This window comes from Microtus oregoni, unplaced genomic scaffold (assembly GCF_018167655.1).
Source record: "Microtus oregoni isolate MIOR12 unplaced genomic scaffold, Mior012 000025F_ref0000491, whole genome shotgun sequence".
Taxonomy (NCBI): Eukaryota; Metazoa; Chordata; class Mammalia; order Rodentia; family Cricetidae; genus Microtus; species Microtus oregoni.
The window spans coordinates 12732188-12755037 of record NW_024543084.1 but is presented as its reverse complement, the minus strand read 5'-3'; the positions used below and the strand labels follow the sequence as shown (position 1 = coordinate 12755037).

Below are 22850 nucleotides of genomic sequence, written 5' to 3'. Positions count from 1 at the left end.
GGTAACGAGATGCAGCATCTGTATGCTGGCCACTTGTGCATCTGCTGCAGAGCTGTCTGTGTTGCAGGGAGGGATTACCTGGTATACTTTCCATGAGAAACAGAACAGAAGCTGACCCAGCACCCACTGCACCCTTCCAGGCCAGTTATCTATGTGATGCAACACAGCAACTGAGATCAGGCATTCTTTCCTTCGCATTAAAATGAAACTTGGTCCTACAAGCCAGGTCTCAGTCAACGGGAAGTCTCGTGTGATGAAATTTAGTTTTCCAAGTTAATCATATCTGGTAATGTCAGTGAAAACCCAATCTTACTTAGACTTCCCCCTCAAACAAATAGCAGCAAACTGTAAAACTATAAAAGCATCCAACTCATTTCTACCCAAAGGTGGGAGCCTGGGTGAGCTGGGGAGATGGCTGTCTCTGCTCTGGAGAACTCACATGGTTTGGAAGTAACAATGAGTTGTTTCTGCCTCATTTCAATTAAAACTCCAGACAACCCTCAAATATGGACAGTCTCATTCTCCTTCTATAGACAGGAAGACTGAGTTCAGGAGGAAGACAATCTGCCCAAGGCCACATAGATACCAGCTGCGAGGCAAAGACTCCGAGTCCAGGCTGGCTTGACTCTTGCCCAGGCCTTTACAATGGCTCTCTAGGGCTCAGGACGTCTTTGAGTCTGGCCCCCAGCCAGGAAAGGCTTACGGAAAAGAACTGATGCTACAAGACCACATAAGGGCAGATGTTAAAAATGACATGGCTAGTTGCTGAAAGGATAGAGAGAAATGCAGCTGCTCTGTTCCTTCCCTGAGGACAAGTCCTCCTGGGGGTGGGGGCACTCTTCAGACAGATAAAAGGAGCACCTCCCTGTAGAGAAAAGTCTGTTTAGGGATAAAACTCAAACCAAAGCTGGTCCCAGAAAAAGTCTGGAGAAGGTTAAGTTTGACCCAACTTTTTGGATCTCATTTTGTCATTTTCTAGCCATTTCTCATTTCCGAATGGCAGGCACATATGTTCCATTTCTTTATACAGCACTGCCAGGAAAGTGTGGCCATCACACTGTGTGGCCTCCCCTACTTCATAGTATATCTCACACTACCCTCTCCTTAGAAGAGTATGTACATCTCTACTTTACACATGAAGAAGCTGAGACCTGCAAAGGCTAGCACTTCCCAGGGGCACCAGCTAAGAAGATGAACCAAGGACCTGCTCTTCACCCACTTTCAACTCCGCACCCTCCATAGCTCTCAAGCTCCCTGCTGGCACTGCAGAGCTGGACTGGAACCTCAAGAAGTAGACTGAAGTAGCTACAGGGGCATTAAAACATTTAAAAAAAAATTTAAGCATAATAGTTACAGAATAAACAGAGGTCCTTAATCCCTTAAAAATATACTGATAAGCTCACTCTAGTTATGGTTGTGATGTTTCTTTCACATGAAAAATCACTTAAAATAACTTGTTGATCAACTGCATCTTTAACAGCCTTTTCTAGTCACCAGGATCTGTGGTGTGGTATCAGTTACAGACCAAACCACCTCTGTGGAAACATCAAACATCTCTACCAGAAAAAACCAATTCAGTGTGGAGTTCAGAGTGCGGCTCTGTTGTAAAATACAGTGTACACCAAGGTCTTGGGCAGATCCCTCAGTGCCACTGGAAAAGAGCACTTCCAGCTGGTCGTGTGGTGCATACCTGGACACTCAGCACTGGTGAGGCTGAGCCAGCAGGACTCTGAGTCCAAAGCCAGTCTGAGTTACATTACACACTGAAACCCTGTCTCATCAACAAAACAAAGAAACAAAGCAGCACTTCAGCTCTCCTGGGCTGTGGAGCCGCAGTGCAAGGTTGATAAGAGTGCTCTGAGGGTAGATTGCTAGCTTCACTGGCTGTGCAGCTCCTTCACTCTAAGTACCACTCTCCTGAGGTCCTAGCTACCTCATGAAGTTACTAGAAAGATTTAGGGGAGCCCCACACAAAACTACTTACTGATGTAAACTCTTTTAGGTGTGCTCTGAAAGAAGAGTTTAAGCCAGGGCCAGGCAAATCTAGACCTGCCTCAAAGGCAGCATCGGTACAAATAAGGGCACCTGATGCATGAGAGGAATAGCTCAGCCTGATCTAAATGGCTCTGATTTTCCCACTGCATCAGGTCTAAGAAAATAAACGTGAAATATTCAAGTAATTAGCCAAGCCACATAGATCAACACACATGTGCATACGCTACATTGAGCAATGGATTAGAGGGGTTGGGCTGAGAGGCGGGGGCGGGGGGGGGGGGGAATGCTCAGGTCTGTGAGTGAGCACAGCTCGCTATCTCCATATGGAGCTGCGTGCATAGTAAACATTTTTCTTCTTAATGATCTTAACTTTACTCTTCCTCTGTGGACAGTGCACTCACATTAAAAAATGGACAACCTAAGTGTGTCTGAAAGAGAGACAGAGATATTTATTTCTTCCATTCTGCCATGGATGGACAGGTCTAGTAAGTGGCCTTGATGATGAGAGGGGCCACCACCTGGGTGAACTTACAATGCTGGCTCCAGATTCGATGCCCTAGACCTCCTTTCTGTGGAGCCTGCTGCTGCCTGGCAGTCCTCCAGAATGGACTGGCGCCCATTAACTGGATGAGACTAGCAAACACATCCAGAGGGAAGAATAGGAAAACCCCACAATCATCAAGATCTGACTTCAGCTAATACTCACAGTCCTTAAAATATACACTCTGTTTGGCAGAACAAAGAGCCCACATATGAAGACCCCACTGCCCAGATCAAAATATGAGCCACTTACCTGGACCCCTCTCTGTCTCCTTTTAAAACAATCATCCTTTCTCAGGACAGCCAAAATATCTTCCATCTTAATCTCAGAAACACTGTAAGAAGAACACATGCAAGTCAGCGTTTTAACTTTCCCAGATATAGCCCAAATTCTGAAGTATAAAACTGGCCTGTCCTGAAACTAGACTCGGACAGTACAAACAACACCTGAGAAGAAACAGTAGGCTAGCGAGTACCTCAGCTGGTACAAAAGCATGCTACCAAGCCCACAATTTCACTTTAGGCACCAGGACCTACACAGAGTTGTCCTCTGACCTTAATACTTAAATACCATGCCCCCCACACAGCATAAATAAATGTTAATAAAAATTCTTAAATTTTTTTCTCTCCCTTTCTTCCTTCCTTTCTTTCCTTTTCTTTCTCTTCCTCCCTCTCTCCTGAACAGGGTTTCTCTGTGTAGCCCTGGCTGTCTTGGAACTCATTCTGTAGACCAGGTTGGCCTCAAATTCAGAGATTCACCTGCCTCTGCCTCCCAAGTGCTGATATTAAAGGCGTGCACCATCCACACCCAGCAAGGGTAATATTTTTAGGCTTTTAGACATCTGATAAAAGGGAGGGTAGCAACAGGACCAAGTCAGCCAGTGTCCACTGCACTTCCACTTCCCTGATGGGTCTAAGGCAGGTTACCTGACACATGACTTCTTCCTTCTATCTGGCCACTCATCTTGTCTCCTTTTTTCATCCACTTTTTTCAGGCATGGTCTCATGTACTCTAGGTTGCTATCCTTGACTCAATACGGAACCTAGGTTGCCCTTGATCTTCCTGCCTCTACCCAGGGCTGGGATTATGAGCAAATATCACCATACTAGGCCTGTACTATTCTTATTTATTTGTATGTGCTTGTGTATGTACATGAACCCATACATATAACATGGCTTGTGTGGGGGTCAAAGAGCAACTGCAGGAGCCAGTTCTAACACGTGCGTCCTGGGGATGGAACTACCTTGCCAGTCCTCTGCCATTACTTAACTAAGGCTTGGTTACTAACACAGAAGGCTTGTTTCCTGATGTAATACTTGGACTTGAGCAGACAAGGAAATAACCATTTTAAACAAGTTGTTAGAAAACCCCTTAACTATGGGCAAAGACTACAGTGGTGATGTTAACTGCCTCAGTTCTATTCACAGCTCCTCTGTTCTTTGTCTACTCTAGAGAATCTTTAATACTTGTCTCTTCATCATTCAGGGCTGATGACCAAATGATCCCCAAACCTGGAGTCATATGCAAGCAAACTGTTGAAGCTAGGAGTCAAAATAAGAGACCACGACTGAGAAGCATCTGGGCTTCCAATACACCCAGCAACTACAAGACCTTGTGGCTCTGGAACTGGGAGCAACATGGAAGCACAATCAGAGATAGAAAATGTGAGTTGCTGAGCTCGGCTTCCAGAGCAAAGGGAAGGAGGAGCTCCAGGGGAGAGAAACACATCATGAAGAGACAAATGATTTTGTTGTATGTTTTCTTTCTTCTTTCGGAAAATGTAACAGCAAATTAAAACACGAATGGCAACCTCTTACCGGCGAAGACAATTCTCTCCTTTCCCCAACGGTTACTCTGACAAGGCTATGAACGAAAATGCCACATCTGACAGCCACAAACTGAGATGTGTCAACTCCTCCTGAGTGCCAAGCCCTAGCCCCCACCCTCAGTATCACACAGACCTGGGAAGGACAGATGTCTGTACAGCAGGGAGAGGTGGCTGCAGCAGGAGTGAGGGCTGGGAAGACCGGAGGCAAGGCCAGTGTACTCCTTCTCCCAGAGCATTTTCTCCTGCCCACCCCCACCCGTGAAGGACAGAGGCAGGCGTGTGACTGAAATCCGCCTCCTACACCTGAACACTAACGGGGGGGGGGGGGGCGACGACGACACACGGGGACACAGCTGCACTTAGGCTTCTCTCTGTCCCATTTGACTCCCATTTGCTACCTTTGTGGGAGGGAGCAGACACAGGTACACAAATGTAAGAACTTGGAGTGAAGTGGGGTTTGGTGGCTCACAGCTACAATTACAGCATGTGGGAGGCTAAGGCAGGAGGACTGACAAAAGCCCAAGTGAGTTCAAGGCCAACCTAGGTTACAGAGTAAGATCCTGTCTTAGACCACAAGATAACAAGACAAAACAACAACAACAAAAATGGGAGTGAAATTTTAAAACCGAGAGGAAAAAAATGTGATAAACAGCTAGGGCTAAAAGATGTGATAAATGGCGGGCAGTCATAGTGCAGGCCTTTAATCCCAGCCTTCAGGAGGCTAGTGCAGGCGGATTACATTTTAATAAACCAGCAATACCTTTCTAAGCAAGTACTTAAAGCAGGAAGGAACTAGCACCATAAACAAGTGAGAAGGACTGAGAAACCAAGTCTGAGCACTCAGATGGAGGCAGTAACAGCTCGGGCACCTGCTCTTGCCCAGTATGCTAGTGTGAACTGTAAGGAAAGCTCTGCAGCCCCCACACAAGGCAGGCGGCAGTTCAGCAGCTACTCAGCACCCAATGCCTAGTTCTTGTGTTCTCAAGCACAAGACATGCACATCCCCCTCCTCCACTGACTCCTTTTTAATGATTAATGTGCCCTTTAGATTTCAAAAATGTTCCGGGCTATCCTTTCTATTGCAAATAATGTGATTTTTCTAAAAAAAAAACATTTTTTTAAGTTTTTTTTTTCTTTTTTTTTTTTGAGACAACGCAAAAATCCAGACTGGCCTTGAACTCACTGAGTTGCAGATAACCTTGAACTTCTGATTCTCCCAAATACTATGGCTACAGGTCTGTCCCACTATACTCGGTTTTCTCCATACTTGAGTTATAACCCAGGGATCTGTGCATATTAGCAAGTATTCTACCAACTCCAGCTCTGACAATTCACTCTTTCTTATTAGAGTTTATTTTAGTTTGCATTAAGTCAAAGCAACAGCCTGCATAAAGATATCAAAGAATTGTGATGCCTGCTGCTCCCTAGTAACCCAGGGTCCAGTATTTAGAATGATTACGTCTAGTCATGAGACAGGTGGCAGCAGGCTGGGACCCTCATCCTATGTGACAGTTTTTACTGAGACTCTGCAGATACCCCTGAAATGCTCAGCTCCTTTCCTCTGACATGTCCCTATACTCATCTTTCTCAACACTCATGTCAAAGCCTGGCCTTCCTGTGTCTTTTCTTTCATGTAAACAGCACAGAAGTGCTGACATTCAAGAAGACGGTAATTAATATATCTTTAAAATAATTGGCTCACTAATAATTCCTATTTGAATTAGTCACTGTCCCTTTTCAATTTTAGGTTCATTTTTGAACCCTGCACAGAAATTAACCTGAATGTGTTTATTAAAAAGAAATCAAGACAAGAGATAGAAACACCTATGCTGTTAGCTCTGGTGTTTGACACATGCCACTTGTAACTGTGGCCCCTCAGGTTCTGAGGACTGTGACAGAGTGAATAGGCCTGGGGAGCCCCCTGGCAGGCCACAAGGAGTATCAAGCAGTCCCACACTGGAGGGCACTGATCCAGGTGGAGATATAACCAGAAGGGAGAGATGAACTACCTGAACAACACAGGGCATCTCATGAGTGAGACCAAACATGTGCTCCTTCATGAAACAAAACCATTCTTTCACTTGGCAGACTGTTAAGATGAGGAACAAGGCAAATAGAAGGAAAACCCAAGCTATCTTAATTTTGGTCCACTTGAATGACCACCAGGAACAGGTGCCTACCTATACACAAATTCCCACACCAACAATCTTGAAAATTCTGAGAAATCTCACTAGACAGGGTCATGCCTACTGGGAAATGTGGTGAGAGCTGGCGAGACAGCCATACACAGCTCTGCAAGTCTGTGGTCAGTTGTACTGGTATCCTCGGACCAGGTCTCTAGCACTGTTTACAACTTTGTACAGGGAAGAATGTCCTTCCATGAAACGTATGGCTGGTCAAAGAGGAAAAGACAGGAACCACACGGCCGCCCACAGACACACACACACACACACACACACACACACACACACACACCACAGCATCAGTTCTAAGCAGCACCTAAGCAGCCAATGAGGCTTCTGGGCTTGGCATGCATCATATTCTACCACCTTGGGCAGACACACAGCTCTTCCAGGGCTTCCAAATAAACTTGTATTCATCACCCTGTCATCTGAGTAGAAGAAATTCTTAAAAGCAGATCTGTGTCAAAAACTGCAAGCCTTTACAAGATGAGATTTATGGAAGGCCAGACAAGTCCCTTTAAGTGGCCTGGGCCAATCATTTCCCTGTGAGCTTCCCACAGGGGTATGAGATGGAGGCTGCAGATACACAGCCAGCTGCCTTATTCCGACTGCTCTGAGGATCCCTCCTTCATGAAGGGAGAAAACTCTGTGCTGAGCAAAATATTATTATTCCTTTAAAGACAAATCAGCACTGAAGCTGAAAGGTGCTAAGCTCAAGGATGAAAGCCGAGCATGAAGAGGCCTTGGAGAAGTTGGCTGTAAGGGCATGCCTCCTACTGAAGAGCTGAAAAGCTAGGGGCACAGACCGCCCTATACCTTACTAGCACTGCAATGGGAACTGCCAGGTGCGAATGGTACTGAGGGTTTCAGTTTTTGCCACTGGCTATTCTAGAACTCATTTAGGGATCACAAGGGTTAATGGCTCTTCAGCAGCTTACAAGGCCCATCCACTCAAAAAGCGACAGAAAGTTAATTACGTGAGATCAGCTAAAACCCGGCTCAGGTTTCTGACTCACTTGATTTTGTGAGAAGCCAACGAGTTGACATATTCTGCCTCCGAAGGAGCCAAAATGAGCAAGCTGCTCCCATGACAGCCAATCCGGGCAGTTCTTCCAATCCGGTGAATGTATTCTGCAGGTGAAGACGGAGCACTGTACTAAAAAGGACAACACAAATTAAGGCACTCATACATCAAGGTACTGCCACTAATTGGGAGAGTAATACCCCTCACCTGCCTCCAGGTACCCTGGCTACGGCTACTCTAACACAATCAGAAGTCGTCATTCAACCCTGAAGCTCCTGGCTTCACTGGAACAAGGCTCTGACATAAAAATGTGAATAGTGGCCAAGTTTCAGATGAATAAGACATGTCTCATCGAGTGTCTTCTTTTGAATTTTACAGGTCTCTTCATTTTCTTACTTGCATCTTTTCACTGAAGTGACTGTGCAAGCTGAAATGCAGGCAGGTGGGATAAATTTCTCAGGGATGGCCACACGACCTTGGCCTACTTCCTTGGTAGACGTAGCAGCTGGGAGGCAGGAATAGCGGACAAGAGGCGTTAAGAATGAAGGGCACCACCACTGTGTTGGCAGAGACCATTTTTGCTGCTGGCCCTAGGGGCAGTCCAACCACCTAGCTGCAGCCCTATTCTGTCCCAATCGGGGAAGTAGATAGTCAAGATCAGACAGGGCAGGCGTCTACTCGGAGAGTGTGTTCCTGACCTAAGGTAGGGACAGTTCCCACTCAGCAGAACAATCAGGCAGGCATCCTGCTATCTCTGGCAATAACTTTACCATCTTTAGAGTTCTCTCTCTCTCTCTGTCTGTCTGTCTGTCTGTCTCTCCTGCTACACAAATGGAAAATCAGTAGACCAAGGTGAATATACTTCATGAAAGGTTTCCCATAATCAGAATCTGCTCCTGGCACACTAAAATCACCTGTCTACCCCCCTCTCCCATTGATTCTGTGGACAGCAGGAAAGAGACACAATGCTTCCAGTCCCAACATGATAACTTATGATGCGCAGATCAAATTTTGCAGTCTAAGACAAGCCACAAAATGTGAATAAACCATGAGTCATGTAAACAGGGCACGTGTCCCTTGGCCCCGACTGACAGGTTTAAAAATACCAATCTGCAGACTAATGAAAAGAAAAGAAAAACAAAACAAAACAAAACCCACTAGACCACAGCGCTAACACCTGTACCCTGCAGCAAAGTGTCTAAGGCAGGAGGTTTGTGTAAGATCCTGTCAGGATCTTAATTGCTCCCTGCAGGTCAATGTACATGGACACCAATCTCAGGACAGCTGAGCCATCTCCTCCTGGACACAATGAAGCCTCCCAAGGGCCTGGGTAACTCCTGTTATTTTCAAACTCTTGAAACTTCGGTTTGTTACAAGAAATTAGTCCGGAAGCCAGAGAGTTTGCCACCCTCTCCTGAGAATGCACCCTGGTTGTTCTGCTGCAGTGTTGCAGAGGGGCTGGGCTAAGGAAAGATGTTAGAACTGTACAGACAGGGCTGGTTGGCTGCTTCCTGGTTACCAGGGCAACACACAAGAGGGTACTAATGATCATACAATGCATCTTCTCATGCTAATATACTCACAACACCTCAAAGACTAGATTACCTGAACAATCCAGGTGACTTGTGGAAGATCTAAGCCTCGAGCTGCAACATCCTTTAAAACAAAAAGGATATAGTTTATGGTTTAAAACTGAGTCCATCCTCCCCTGCCCCTTTTGGAGACAGATTACTGTGCTATGGCCCTAGAATGTTTTAGCCCAGGCTGGCCTTGAAGCTAAGGTAATTCTCCTACCTCAGCCTTACCAATGTGTCACCATGCCTTGCTGAGTTTCTGAACTTTTAATACTTGATAATACAAATTCTGAAGGTGTAAACACACACACACACACACACACACACACACAGAGGCACACATGCATGCAAACATGCTTCTGAATACAACTTCAGGTGGCTTAAGGGCCCATTGAAATCCATCTATCATTAAAAAATCTGAATCAGGGGCTATTGAGATGGTTTAGAGGGCTTAACAACCTGAATTTGACCATTAAAACCTACATGGTAGGAGGAGATGACCCAATTCCCACACGTTGCTCTCTGATTTCCACACATATACCAGGTCATGCAACTCACCCATACCCAATAAATAATATAAAAAAAAATTCTGGCCTGGAGGTGAGAAAGACAACTTTCACAACCCATATAACACAATATGCAGGATCAGCCAAGACCTTAAATTGCAGCTGGCAATGGATCATGTAAGAATTCTGAAATCCTGGATAGCTTTGATGGCACACACCTGTAATCCCAACGCTTGAGATTGAAGGGAAGAGATCAGGAATTGAAGGTCATCTTCAGCTACAAAGCAAGTGTGAGGTCAGCCTGGGCTATGAGAGACCATGTTTCAAATAAATAGCCATCTCTCAAATAATTTAGAAAAATGCCATTTAGGATCAATGTATCCATGAACCATTATCCCAACCCTATACGTCTAGTAATGCTGAGTGACAGCAGTCATATAGCAGCTAGGATACTTCTGGAGTACCTCTCAAGGCACAGTGTTTACTGAGGATGCTGTCTGCTGGGTTTAGAGCAGCAAAGATTAAGTAGTTTGCAGTCACTTCTGGGATTTAAGATTAGGACACACTCCAAACCTGCCCATCACTTCAAAGACTTGACTGGACAGCGGAGAAGCCATAAAAGAGATGGAAATTTATTTTCCCTTTCAACTGGTCACCACCCATTGAGCCCAAGTTCTCAGCTTTCTCTATCCTTCTGCCATTCTGGCAGAGACTAGATGGAACTGCCCAGTCTGTAGCAGTAATGTACACTTAGCTTTCACATACAAGGCCAGCAGTAAGAGCAAGAGTTTACCAGCACCCAAGACACCAAGTGGAGCTCAGTATTTTACCTACAATACTTCAACTTTAATTAAAAATATTAAATTTATTTATTGGGGGAGAGGGTGCATGCCACTGCACATGTGGGGAGGTCAGAAGACAAATCTGCAGTACTGGTTCTTTCCTCATCTGTATGGTTCCTAGTACTTAAATCACGCTGTCAAGCTTAACGGCAAGTTCCTTTACCTGCTGAGCCATCTCATCAACCTGCCTTCACCAATCTTAAAGCAGCCATCACCCCCATTTGTCAGAGGGGAGGAAAAACACCCAAGGTTTGAAGCCTAGGATACAACTATGTGGGGGAGGTATAACCCTCAGATGCAAGCCTGCTTCCCTTTTGCAAGGCCTTATTTGCCAATAGTACATTTTACCATGCAAGAGATGCTGAATCCCTCAAGCACTGAGGTGGGAATGCAGAACCATACACACTCTCATTGTAGAGAGCCTGGTCATACTTACAAAGCTCATCTACACTTGCTTCACTTCTACAGAGATGCTGCCAAAAGGCAATACCAGGTAAGCAGAGGTTATTCATTCAGCACTGTCTATGAAGAAACAGATTGAATAAAAGATGGAAAGAAGAAAATTCTAACTTAGAGAGTTTTTAAAAGACCTTTGAGTACGTATAATATGCTTTTGTGTAAGAAACACAAGCATAGTCGTTCAAAAAAAAGTGTTCCTCTTTAGAGGAAAGAGGAGACCAGGAGGAAGACGGGTCACAGACACAAAGTGGACACTAGAGTGTCTACTGTGAAGGAATGTGATTAGCTCTTATGCAATAGGAACCAATGTGGTATACAATTAACTCTTGCCGAAGACTAAAGCCTAGAGGCCAAATCCAATCAACTGTCTAGAACCAATTATTAATTTGCAGAAATATGGGAGACAGGGAACATGCTAACCAACTCCAAAAAGGCGCACTTTAAAACAAGACCATGAAGGCCTTTCCTCTGAAGGCGGCCATCAGGTGAGCCAAGATGGGCGCGTACAAGTACATCCAGGAGCTGTGGCGGAAGAAGCAGTCGGACGTGATGCGCTTCCTGCTGAGGGTCCGCTGCTGGCAGTACCGCCAGCTGTCCGCGCTGCATCGGGCTCCCCGTCCCACCCGGCCCGACAAAGCGTGGAGGCTGGGCTACAAGGCCAAGCAAGGTTACGTCATATACAGGATTCGTGTCCGCCGTGGTGGCCGCAAACGCCTGGTGCCCAAGGGTGCGACCTACGGCAAGCCTGTCCATCATGGTGTGAACCAGCTAAAGTTCGCCCGAAGCCTTCAGTCTGTTGCTGAGGAGAGAGCTGGACGCCACTGTGGGGCTCTGAGAGTCCTGAATTCTTACTGGGTTGGCGAAGATTCCACATACAAATTTTTTTTTTATAAATATTTATTGATTTATTATGTATACAATATTCTGTCTGTGTGTATGCGTGAAGGCCAGAAGAGGGCACCAGACCTCATCACAGATGGTTGTGAGCCACCATGTGGTTGCCGGGAATTGAACTCAGGACCTTTGGAAGAGCAGGCAATGCTCTTAACCTCTGAGCCATCTCTCCAGCCCCCCACATACAAATTTTTTGAGGTTATCCTCATCGATCCATTCCATAAAGCTATCAGAAGAAACCCTGACACCCAATGGATCACCAAACCGGTCCACAAGCACAGAGAGATGCGTGGGCTGACGTCTGCAGGCCGCAAGAGCCGTGGCCTTGGAAAGGGCCACAAGTTCCACCACACTATTGGTGGCTCTCGCCGTGCAGCCTGGAGAAGGCGCAACACTCTGCAGCTCCACCGTTACCACTAATATACGTAATGTTTGTACAATTCATACCCAATAAACAATTTAGGACTGTCAAAAAAAAATAAAAAAAAAAAATAAAACAAGACCATGAAGGAATAAAGCTGGAGAGACTACTCGGTAGGCAAGCATGAGGACCTGAGTTTGAATGCCCAGAACCCTTGCAAAGCCAGGCACAGTAGTGCATGTCTATAAGTGGCAAACAATAGGGTACTTGTCTCAAATAAGGTAGAAGACCGACTGAAGCAGTTTTCTAACACCCATACATGGGCACAGTCATGCCCACACTTGCAAGCACACAGGAAAAAAAACTAAAAAACAAATAATCTGATTTCTATAGCCCCACCCAAAAAATTTAGGGGTGGGGCTTTCAGTGAGAAATTATAAAAACAAAAACCATTAACTAGATTAGATGGATGAGTACCCTGAAAGGACTCAAAACTGCCAACAGCTCTGTGTGGTGGTTCACACCTATAATTCTGTAATTCCAGTGTTCAGAGGTGGAGGCAGGAGTGTGACATTGAGCTAAAGGCCACAGCATGTTCATAGCAAGTTCTAGGCAAGCCAGGACCGCAAGGTGAAATCTTGTCTCACACAACAACAAAAAGTAACTTCTTTGGACAGAGAAATTCAAGGTGGTTCTTACTTTTCTCTTGGTATTTTCCTATGGTGTTTGTTTCTTTTAAACAATAGGTGTTATCATTTTTTTCTGAAAATTTGACACAGAAAACTTTAATTTAAACCTACAGAAGAGTGAGTGGTTTGTCCATCTTTTCTCTAATCCATCAGCTGCTAACGTTAACACATCTGCTTTTTCCTTCCATATGAGGACACAGACACAGGAGACACATACATCGCACACTTGCAAATGTAGCGGCAGCTCAGTCTCCCACACTTCAGCAGGCCTTCTACTCCTCTACTCAGCACCACATGAGCAACTCTGAGGGAATCAAAGAAACACCGTTTTCTTATCAACCAAATCCTACGGCTGCTTTTCTTTCCAGTTCAGAAGTGAGCAATGAACACAATCCCTGCTCAAGAGCTCTAGATTTCCTTAATCTGGCAGTGCCAGTGGTAGTTTCTGTAAGAAGCAAGGAAAGGACTGAACAAGATGCTTGAACAGGACCAGGCTGCACTCCTAAGTTTGTAAATGGAAGTTAATGCTGTCAGCCCAGCATCCTTTGAGAGTCTGAAGCTGTGGAGCTCACAATCTACAATATTTGTGAGAATACAATCTAGAATGTTCTACAAGCACAGGGGAGCAGAAACAGCTCTCAGCACTAACCACTGTCAACACCGAGGAAACTGATGGTGTTTCATTCTGCCCAAACTCTTCGTGTGAAATGATGAATGCTCAGTGCTCTGACACAGGGTTGGGGCTACCTGAGTTTTTCAGACAGGCTGTGTGGAAAGTTTAATGCTCTGCTGGAATAGACATACACAGAAAACTATAGCAGTATCTAGATGAAATTGAGCCTGGAGAGGCCATGTCTGGCCCTCACAAGCTCTACCCCACATAACAAGCTTAGTAAATTCAGCCAGGAAAGAGATTAAATTCTACAATAGGGTTGAAGATACAGCTTAGCGGTGTGGCACTTCCTGTTGGGTGAAGCCTTGAGTGAGCTCCCCAGCACACAAAACAACCTAAAACCTAAAACAATGACTGAAATTTACTGAACTGCAATATGCTGAAACAATGAGCGTTGAAGGTCACAAGCAGCTGCTACTCCACCCAGTCACCCACCTGCAGTTTCCCTCTCTGACAGTATTGCCAGGGAGCCCAGGCTGAATGTGAACTCCATTCCTCCCATCTCAGCCTCTCGAACTTGGACTGCAGGCATGTACCACCCTGCTGGACTCTGCTGTTTCTTCCACTGTGTAGAGCTTGCTAACAGCCAATCCCTCTCACACCTAGGTTTAATTCAGACACTTTCTGCATTCCCTTCCCAACACTAGAGAAAGGAGTCAGACCTCGTCCACAGCAGGGAGGACTGGCACCAGCCTGGCAGCACTGGGAGTCAGCCAGGTTGGGGAAGATGGTTAGTCTGCTGCACCAAGTCACCCACATGTACTGTGGCTAAGAACTACTTGTTAATGAAGGACAAATGAGACAGTGCATACAGGAACCATCCTAGCAACTATAACCAAGTGTGCATTTCATAATGAAGAAACCCTGACAACTCTAACACTTCTCCACTCTCCCTCACCACATCCTACTCGGCCCTCAGAGCAGTCAACAATGGCCAACAATGGCCCCAGCTTCTAGGAAGGTGTTAGCTACTCACACCAGATCAGTAAGAAATTGACTTGCTGGAAAGGCTTCAGTTCTGTCCTCTCAGCTCTCAAAACTTAAGCCTGATCACAGCCTCATTTTATTCCTTTAACCTAATTAGGGCAAAAGAATCACTAAAGTCAGCTCTGAAAGACATTCACCAACGAAGCCTTGAAGGCCCTGGGCTTGACAACTGGCGGCCTCCATGAGACCCAGGAGTACAGATGGAAGGCAGCTTGCTCAGGTGCCAGCCTGTCAGTTGGATTAAAATGACTCATTTATTTACCCAAGAACCTCACAAAGTGCTTTTACTAACAGGGAGAGGGAGCCTCCCTCTCTCTAAGAAGGGGCACACAAACTCGCCTCTGACGCCTTCCTGGCCTGCCAAAAGTCATTATTGCCATGTGTGGAAAGCCATCAGCAGGGTACAGGCCCCCGTTGTCCGGGTGACAGATTGGGCTGCGTAATCAGAGGAGGAAGGGGAGAGTGCAGAAGCTGTCAGAGGCGAGAGATCTTGGCTGGAGCCGCCAAAAAACTGGCAACATGAGTTAGCGTGACTGAGTAAACAGCAAACAATCTCCAAATGATCCTTCCATTAGCAGTGCAGAAACTAAGTGTTAAGGATAAACTTCCCTGAAAAGCACAACCAGAAGTGTAAGAGTCACATTCATGCAGGGCTCTGAACCCAGTCTGGGGACACGTACAGTCCTTGCTTCTTTGTCTCTTGGCCGCTGGCACAGTAAATTTCCCAGGAGAGGAAATTAAGAACTGCAGACAGCAGTGTTTCAATCAGAGAAAACAAAACAAAAGCAATGAGCCAGTGGAGGGGCAGCACAAGGGACTCACATGAAGCTCTTAGGTAGGAAACCTACCTGGTGGATACCCATAGTCTATCCATCCTAGGTGCGCTTAGCCAACAACTCAGGCATCAGAGGCCTCTCCTTTCTGAGCACAACACTCCATTCCATTCGCCCAGGGACAACCAAGGAGAGCAAACACACCAGGAAAAGTCCTGGTGCTGACCTTAAAACCAGAGCGGACTCTGAAGTTTCATTTTGTGGGTACCCAGTGGCATTTTCTTGCATGGATCTAAAGACAGTACTCCCTGCCACGGCTCTGGGCAAGTTATAACAAAGAACCAGCAGAAAAAAATACTCTGTAGATAAAACAAAGTCCCGAGCCCAATTCCTTTAATTTCTCAATTCTATTCAGAAAACAGGCCCCCAAGTTTCAGTATCCTTTCTCATCCTTACTCCTTGCCTCATTGATGTTTTACTTGAGACAGGACGTTTGAGGCTGAGGTTTGGGTCTTCCTGCTTCTACTTCTCCAATTCTGCGATTACAGGGAGCTGTGTACCATCACACCCAATCCATTCCTCTTCAGTTAAGACTTCTCTTGCACACAGAATGCTTCTGTCCCAACTCTCCTTTAGTTCAGCCCCATTCTTGCCCTCACCACAGCCCTACTCTACCAAACAGCCAGTCTACAAGAGCCATGTATGTATTCAGCTGCATGAAATTACAAAGGTTCTAGCTTATAAGACAAGTAAAATTAAGGCGAACACACAGCCTACATACCTGTAACCACTACTAGCAGGGAGAGAAAAATGGAGTAGAGAAACTTGCAAACAGTGAGAAACACAATGTAGTTATGCTAAAGCTTCCTTATTTTCATAAAGACATCCATATAGTCTTCTCTGCCTTATTAAAAGGATCTTAGGGCTGGAGAGGTGGCTCAGCAGTTAAGAGCACCGACTACTCTTCCAGAAGGCCTGGGTTCATTCCTAGCCCCACATGCAGCTAATGCCTGTCTGTAACTCTAGCTCTGGGGCTTCTGACACTGTCACACAGACACAGATGCAGGCAAAACACCAGTGAACATAAAAAAATAAAAATTACTAAAAAAAAAATGTAAAAGGCTTGGTATAAAGAGAAAAAGACCCACACAACAATGAACACATTTCCTTTTATCAAGAGAAACCAGTTCTCGACCTGCCTCATTCTGACATGGCCCTCATTCCTCATTAACACCACGGAGGCTCCTGCAGTGTTCAGATAGCGTGGCGAGCAACAGGCTGCTTATAAGAAGGCAGAGTGACATTATTTCCCCAGCCCAACCATCATCTATCCCAGTGTGGCTCACATACACTATGGCTCACAGACACAGTGCTGAGAGAAAGCAAACAAATACAATAGCAACAGCAGGAACACAGAGGATACACCACCTATCATCATGGAAGCCTAGTCGCATCGCATCGTGGCTTACAGGTAAGCCTCACCCAGTCTTTGCAGAGCTGAGAAAAGTTGAGACTGCAGTATATATGCTGGAACCAACAAAGACAAGCCAACCACTATGAACAAAATGTTTAGGTAATTAGATGTGGACAAGGATTTGTTTCACTCATGGTGGGCAGGAGCTGCAGGCAATAGCCAGATAGAACAGGAAGTGCATATGTGCTTTTGACCCCAGGAAGATTTACCTTCAAAGGGTATGACCTTTTCTTTCATGTAGGGCCTCTAAAAAACACTGAGCTTCATTCCAGTACCTGGACTTTTTCTTTTGAGGACTTACAGCTTCCCAGATCTGGAAAGCATATCTTTTACATATGGGAGGCCTCAACATTTTCCATGATATATCCAGGACCTTAAGGCTCCTAACTCTCATTCCATCACAAAAGTTCCTATTTTATGTTTCAACAGAGACAATGTTTAAGTTCACCTTTCAGAACTTATTCTGAAATAAGCAAGTACATTAAACTGCATCTGTTTGTCTAAAAACAGGCAAGGTCCACCAGTCTCTGAGGCCTATCTGCTTACCCAGCTCCTGCATAAACACCACGTGCCTACTACGCTCCTGTTGTGTTGTCACTGGGATAGAACAAGAACAGCCCTGTCTTCAAAGAGCTTACGATCCTGCACCTGTAGCAGATATGAACATCAGAGAGCCTAATGCGAAGGAACTAGAGCTGTAAGTGGGAAAGGCCCCAGGCCAGAGGTCAGAATGACACCGTCAGAGAACTGCAACATGGGCCTGGACAGTGAACAAAGAAGTGTGGTGAGAGCTTCAGAACATTCCTGCAGGCAGAAGGGCCACAGTCCATTTCCTTACTAAGTACCATATCTGGATTCACTCTTTGCTTCAGACATTTGAAGATGCTTTTAGAATAAGCATGAGCATCTGACATAAAGAGAAAGGTTATTTGCTCCCAGGTTTCCCTGGGAGGCAAGCCATTTAAGAGAAATTAAACAACATATGTAGGTCTGACAATGTATGCAGGAGCACTCTGCCATGTCCACAGGAAAATGATGGCACTGGCGTGAGGTTTTGGGTAGGCCTTATAGTAGATGGGAAAATATACTCTACCACCAAAGCTGACCTTACCTGCAAACTGCATATTGAAAGAAAAAAGACTCTATTACTTTAGAATTGAACATGGAATAGGAGTTCCTTAAAAAGTAACTGCAGTAAATGAGGCATTCAGATAGCTAAATGTCACTGTTTCCACTTAGCACGGGCCTGCGAGATTTACTAAGTTCACAGTGCACTTTTCTTATTGTATATATGGGAGTTTTTACAATAGCCATTTATAAGTTATGTCACTCAATTGGCAGAGGAAGAAAAAGTATTTTAATCTTGGGAGGGAGTAACAAACAGCTAAGAAAGTGAATCCCTAGAGAGGTATGGAACAAGGAAGGCATGGGTTTTCAATCTCAAACAGCATTAGTGATGCATAGTAAGAAAGGTAAGGTATATGCTGGAGGCCACAAGACAGGGCTGCAGACTGAAGCAAATGAACTGGGCTCCTAGAACAATGATAGTCTCAGACAAGAGCAGACAGACCCTGCCAGGCGCTTTGACTTTTCTTTAAGAAGGTAAGCACGCATAGACACCTTGTTGTGCAAAGACTTTCTCAGCTCCAACTACTCCCAATAGCTGTAATTTACAAGTTTTTGGTTGATAAATTCACACCTTTTCAGACTAACAGCTGCCACTATTAGTGAGCAAATTGCCAAGTCTTCTCAACAGTGGCAGCCCACACCATGTAGCACAGCCAGGTGGCAATCCAGAGGTGCAGAGAAACCAGCTCCACCATTAGGGCCCAGGTATACCAGTTTTCAGGGGGTTGGACACAGGACAAACTGTCAAGGGATCAAAAGTTATAGCCATCTTTGGGCATGGTAGTACACACCTTTAATCCTAGGACTCAGGGGCAGAGACAGGAAGATCTCTGTGAGGCCAGCCAGGACAACATAGTAAGACCCTATCTCAAATAACAGCAACAAAACAACAAAATAATCACAGCTACTGTTGTCACAGGAATTGACCCTGACACATAGAAGAGTGACACTTACCGTGCAGAGCAGGATTCCTGTTCTGGAACGTGAGAACTCGTGAAATACGGAAGTTCTTTCCTACAGGAACAGGAAAAGCCGGACAAACTCTTTGAGATATATGCTTAACAGGGGGGTTTAAATTCATATAAATTCTCCAATTTCTTTTGTTCTATTTTTTTTTTCCCTAGCACAGAGAGGCTCAGCAGCAAAGAGGAAGGGGCTTCTTCACATCTCAGAGAGGCATTTTATGACTGAACCTGAGACCAGAGCCTTGTCAGCATCAATGGGGCACTGCCTTAAGTGCCATTCATTCATAAATACTAGCACCAGCAAAGGTCCCCATTTAAAATATTCTTAGAGAAAAATTAGTGCAGAGTTTAAAACTTTCCCCAATCAAGTCCAGTTTTTATCTAGAAATTATGCAACCCCAGGTGAATAAATTCGATACATAAATCAAACATTTATTGCTAGTGTACCACACAAATATTTATTGATTTATTTAGAGGCAGGATCTCACTAAGTAGCCCTAGCTATCCTGGAACTCACTCTGTAAACCAGACCTGCCTCTGCCTCAGGAGTGTTGGCAATAAAGGTGTATGCCACCACGCTTAGCCGAAAAAAATTAATTTAAAAAACAAACTGTTCGGCCAGGCGTGGTAGAAAATACACATAATCCCAACACTTCAAAGACAGAGGTAGGTAAAGCACTACCAGCCTGAGGCTAGCCTGGTCAAGCTACCAGAGTTTCAAGCAGCTTCGGAACTGAATGCGTACCTAAAAAAATTGTGACCATATTTCAAAAGAAGCAAAGAAATAGAAACCAAACTAAACCAAATCAAAACCAACCAACCAAACCCCCCCCCCAAAAAAAACATTCTTTGCTAGGCATGCAACTTCATTTATTCAAGACTAAAACAGATCTGAGCACTAATGAGCTGGAAGTGCTTGCTTATATGCTAAGAATTCCATCTTGGCTGAGTACCTGATTACAGAACAAAAAGCACCGGCAGCTGTTTTTCAGAGTTGAGAATATCAGCTGCAGAAACGCATAGTACAAAATGACAAACACATGCTCAGCCTTAGTACAGAAGTGCTTTCTTGCCTACAAATCCGAGGACTTGAGTTCAGTTCCCCAGAAACCACACGCCATGAACCTCAACAAAAGCTGGGTATTGCGGCACACACTTGTCAAGGAAGAGGAGACAGGTAGATACCTGGGCACCCTGGCAGAGACCTGGTAGAGGGTTTCTGAGGAACAGCCCCTCACCCTCACACACAGCCACACACATGAAATTGCTGAAAATTATCTCAAGCCAAAATTCACTTAATGATTTTCTATAAAACCCAAGCCAACTTAAACATCTTCTTCCCTCCCTCCCTCCCTCCCTCCCTTCCTTCCTTCCTTTCGTTTCTCGAGACAGGGTTTCTCTGTGTATCTCTGGTTGTACTGGAACTCACTCTGTCGACCAGGCTGGCCTCGAACTCACAGAGATCTGCCTGCCTCTGCCTCCCTGAGTGCTGGGATTAAAGGCATGTGCCATCACCACCTGGCTTTAAATATAATTTCTAAAATCAAACATTTTAACAAAACACAATTTAAAGATGTATTAGTTTGGTACTTACATGCTAAAAAATAAAGATAGGAAAATATTACAAGGCTTTGTTTTCCATAATTGAAACCACTGTTTTTATATGAGAGTAAGATTTTGTATGCACAGCATAAGCACTGCAGCTCCACACAGCAATCTGAGCTGAGGGTTTTGGGCAGCTTTCATTTGTGTTGTGTAGCATGTGCACAGTGCACACACTGCATGTTCAAAACCAATGCTGCAGTGAAGTCACATGAAGTACCTTACGTCTGAGTTTAGTGTTGCTGTATTTTCACAGCCTCATACATGCAGTTTAAGAAGCTGTGTTCTAGAGAAATAAAGTAATACCAATTTTCTTAGAGGGCAACCTTCTAAAATTAAAATTTATAGAAACTGGGCTTGAGAAATAGCTCAGTAGTACTCCTTTACATGCAGGAGGACCTGGGTTTGGCCCCTGATATCCATGTCCAAAGCCACTTGCAACCCCAGCACTACTGAGGTAGACAGGCAGACAGATACCTGGAATTTGCTGACCAGACAGTATAGTCTAACTGGTGAGCCCTAGGTTCCAATGAAAGACCCTAATCAAAAGACAAGATAAAGACTTCTGAGGAACCACACCCAAGGTGACTTATGGTCTGCACAAGAACACATACATTTATATGAACAACACTCACACACAATATATAAAATTACTAAGTCAAGGTTGACTCACATTTGTAATCCCAATACTTATGAAGTTAAGGCAGGAGGACTTCTCTGAGTTCAAAGCTAGTTTGGGATTGAATTGAATACTAGGCAAGTCTAACAAAAATACTGAAAATAACACTAAGCTAAAATTATACATTTTAATTGTAGAAATCTGTATCTATATTAAAGAAAAAAATAAAATTAGCCTTCATTAAAGCATGCCATCAGCACCAGTAATACCTCAATACTTCCCTTTCTATGCCCAACAAAACCAAACATGTGGTTTACAAACATGGTGCCTCACTATACTGTAATACGCTTTAATCATACACCAACTGAACGTAAGCATCTCAGCCAATAAAAAACCCAAGGACTATAATATCTCATGAGGCAAAATAGGATTCAGCCAATCAGTTGCAACATTATTGCATGACCAGTGTTTTGTTACCAGGTGAGCCTCTCTAAAATAAGTTTCTATACTCATCAGTAGATCCCTTAGCTACTTTTTAAGAAAGAGATCAGATCGTGGGGGCAAAGGTGAGTGAATCCTGAGGCTTCGCATGAACTGAAGAATGCACACCAAGTGTGCCTCTAAGTCGCAAAGCAGCAGACACCTGAGATCTGGCTAGGCCTGCCAGCAACAGATAAAATAGAAAAGCTACTAACAATGCTGAGAGGATGTCTCCCTGTGGGCATTGGCACAGCCCCACTGCAATATGGTGAACAATTCTGGTCATCTGTGGACATGCACTCTATCCCATGGCTATAACCCCAGGGCACACCTGGCTCAGGGCGCCATCAAGGGACATAGCACCAGGGACTTTTCAAGTCTCAGTGTAAGTAGGAGAGGTTAAGGAACTTGCCGGTAGGATTAGAGGAGAAAAGGATGTGTTAGCAGGGTCTAAGCTGGATGGGACAGACATTTGCTGCATGGTCCCTGTAACATTTACAGCTGTATCAGAGACTAGATATGATGCACCCACATACTGGATAAGAGAAAAGCCTACCAAACTCTTGGGCTTTAATTACCACTACGGCACATCTCCAAATGGTAATGTCTCTAGTCATCTAGGGAGACCATTCCCAGGTATTGGGATCGTACCTGATAACACACCAGGAAAATTTAACTGGGATTCTTTGAATTAGTCTAGAAAAAGACACTTAACTTTGATAGATAGAGGACAAAAAGCAGGGAAATTACCTCCTGCCTTCTTTTTAGCTTATGGGGAGTCTGTGTAGACTGAATACTAACAATTATCAAGTTGCATTGCAAGGAACCTTGAACTATCCCTGAGAAAGATAAAATTAAGACCATCAGCAGATAATGACGGCTGGGCACTCACTACATACCAAGTTCATCTGCATGAATTAGATGGTAGGCCAACCCTAGAAGAAAACACCACTATCACGTGACACTGGAGAACTGGAGACAGAGAGTTAGTAACTGGCAAAGTCAGGGCCAGAACACAAGCAGTCTTTCCCAGAAGGAGCACCATGTAGGACTACCATATCACCATGAAATGGACAGTCTGAGATCATTTACCTAGAGGCTCTCTTCAGATCTACTGAAACCCCTTGAGGTCCATATAAGTTACTCGGCACCTCCCCCATACCCCTGCAGAATGACTCTGGGACTGGCAGGTGCCCAGAGAATTAAAAACCAAGTTTAAAACAAAACCCAAGACCACACATGGTCCTCAAGAA

General features: G+C 44.8%; 2 protein-coding genes across 3 annotated transcripts in view; one reads left to right on the top strand and one right to left on the bottom strand.

The window, feature by feature from the left end:
• Window positions 1-22850, bottom strand: part of Ddx31 (DEAD-box helicase 31) — a 71676-nt gene that overhangs the window by 26102 nt on the left and 22724 nt on the right. The window contains exons 14-17 of one of the 2 annotated variants that reach the window (XM_041674876.1): window positions 18886-18945; window positions 9177-9227; window positions 7564-7678; window positions 2789-2870 (exon numbers count right to left, since the gene is read on the bottom strand). In XM_041674876.1, the coding sequence (XP_041530810.1) occupies window positions 2830-2870; window positions 7564-7678; window positions 9177-9227; window positions 18886-18945 (267 nt within the window). In that variant the 3' untranslated portion in view covers window positions 2789-2829. Of the gene's footprint in view, window positions 1-2788; window positions 2871-7563; window positions 7704-9176; window positions 9228-18885; window positions 18946-22850 lie in introns of both variants that reach the window. The other variant, XM_041674875.1, reaches the window with a different exon arrangement.
• Window positions 11422-12343, top strand: LOC121462902 (60S ribosomal protein L15-like). Its single transcript, XM_041674877.1, has 2 exons — window positions 11422-11824; window positions 12029-12343. Exons 1-2 carry the CDS (start codon window positions 11448-11450, stop codon window positions 12264-12266), a joined length of 615 nt encoding a protein of 204 aa, XP_041530811.1. The 5' UTR covers window positions 11422-11447; the 3' UTR covers window positions 12267-12343.

Excerpts from the sequence above, each read along its gene's own strand:
- LOC121462902 (XM_041674877.1), top strand. The coding sequence starts at position 11,448 with ATGGGCGCGTACAAGTACATCCAGGAGCTGTGGCGGAAGAAGCAGTCG. Across the intron at positions 11,825-12,028 it reads TGGGTTGGCGAAGATTCCAC|ATACAAATTTTTTGAGGTTA; the intron begins ATACAAATTTTT and ends CCAGCCCCCCAC.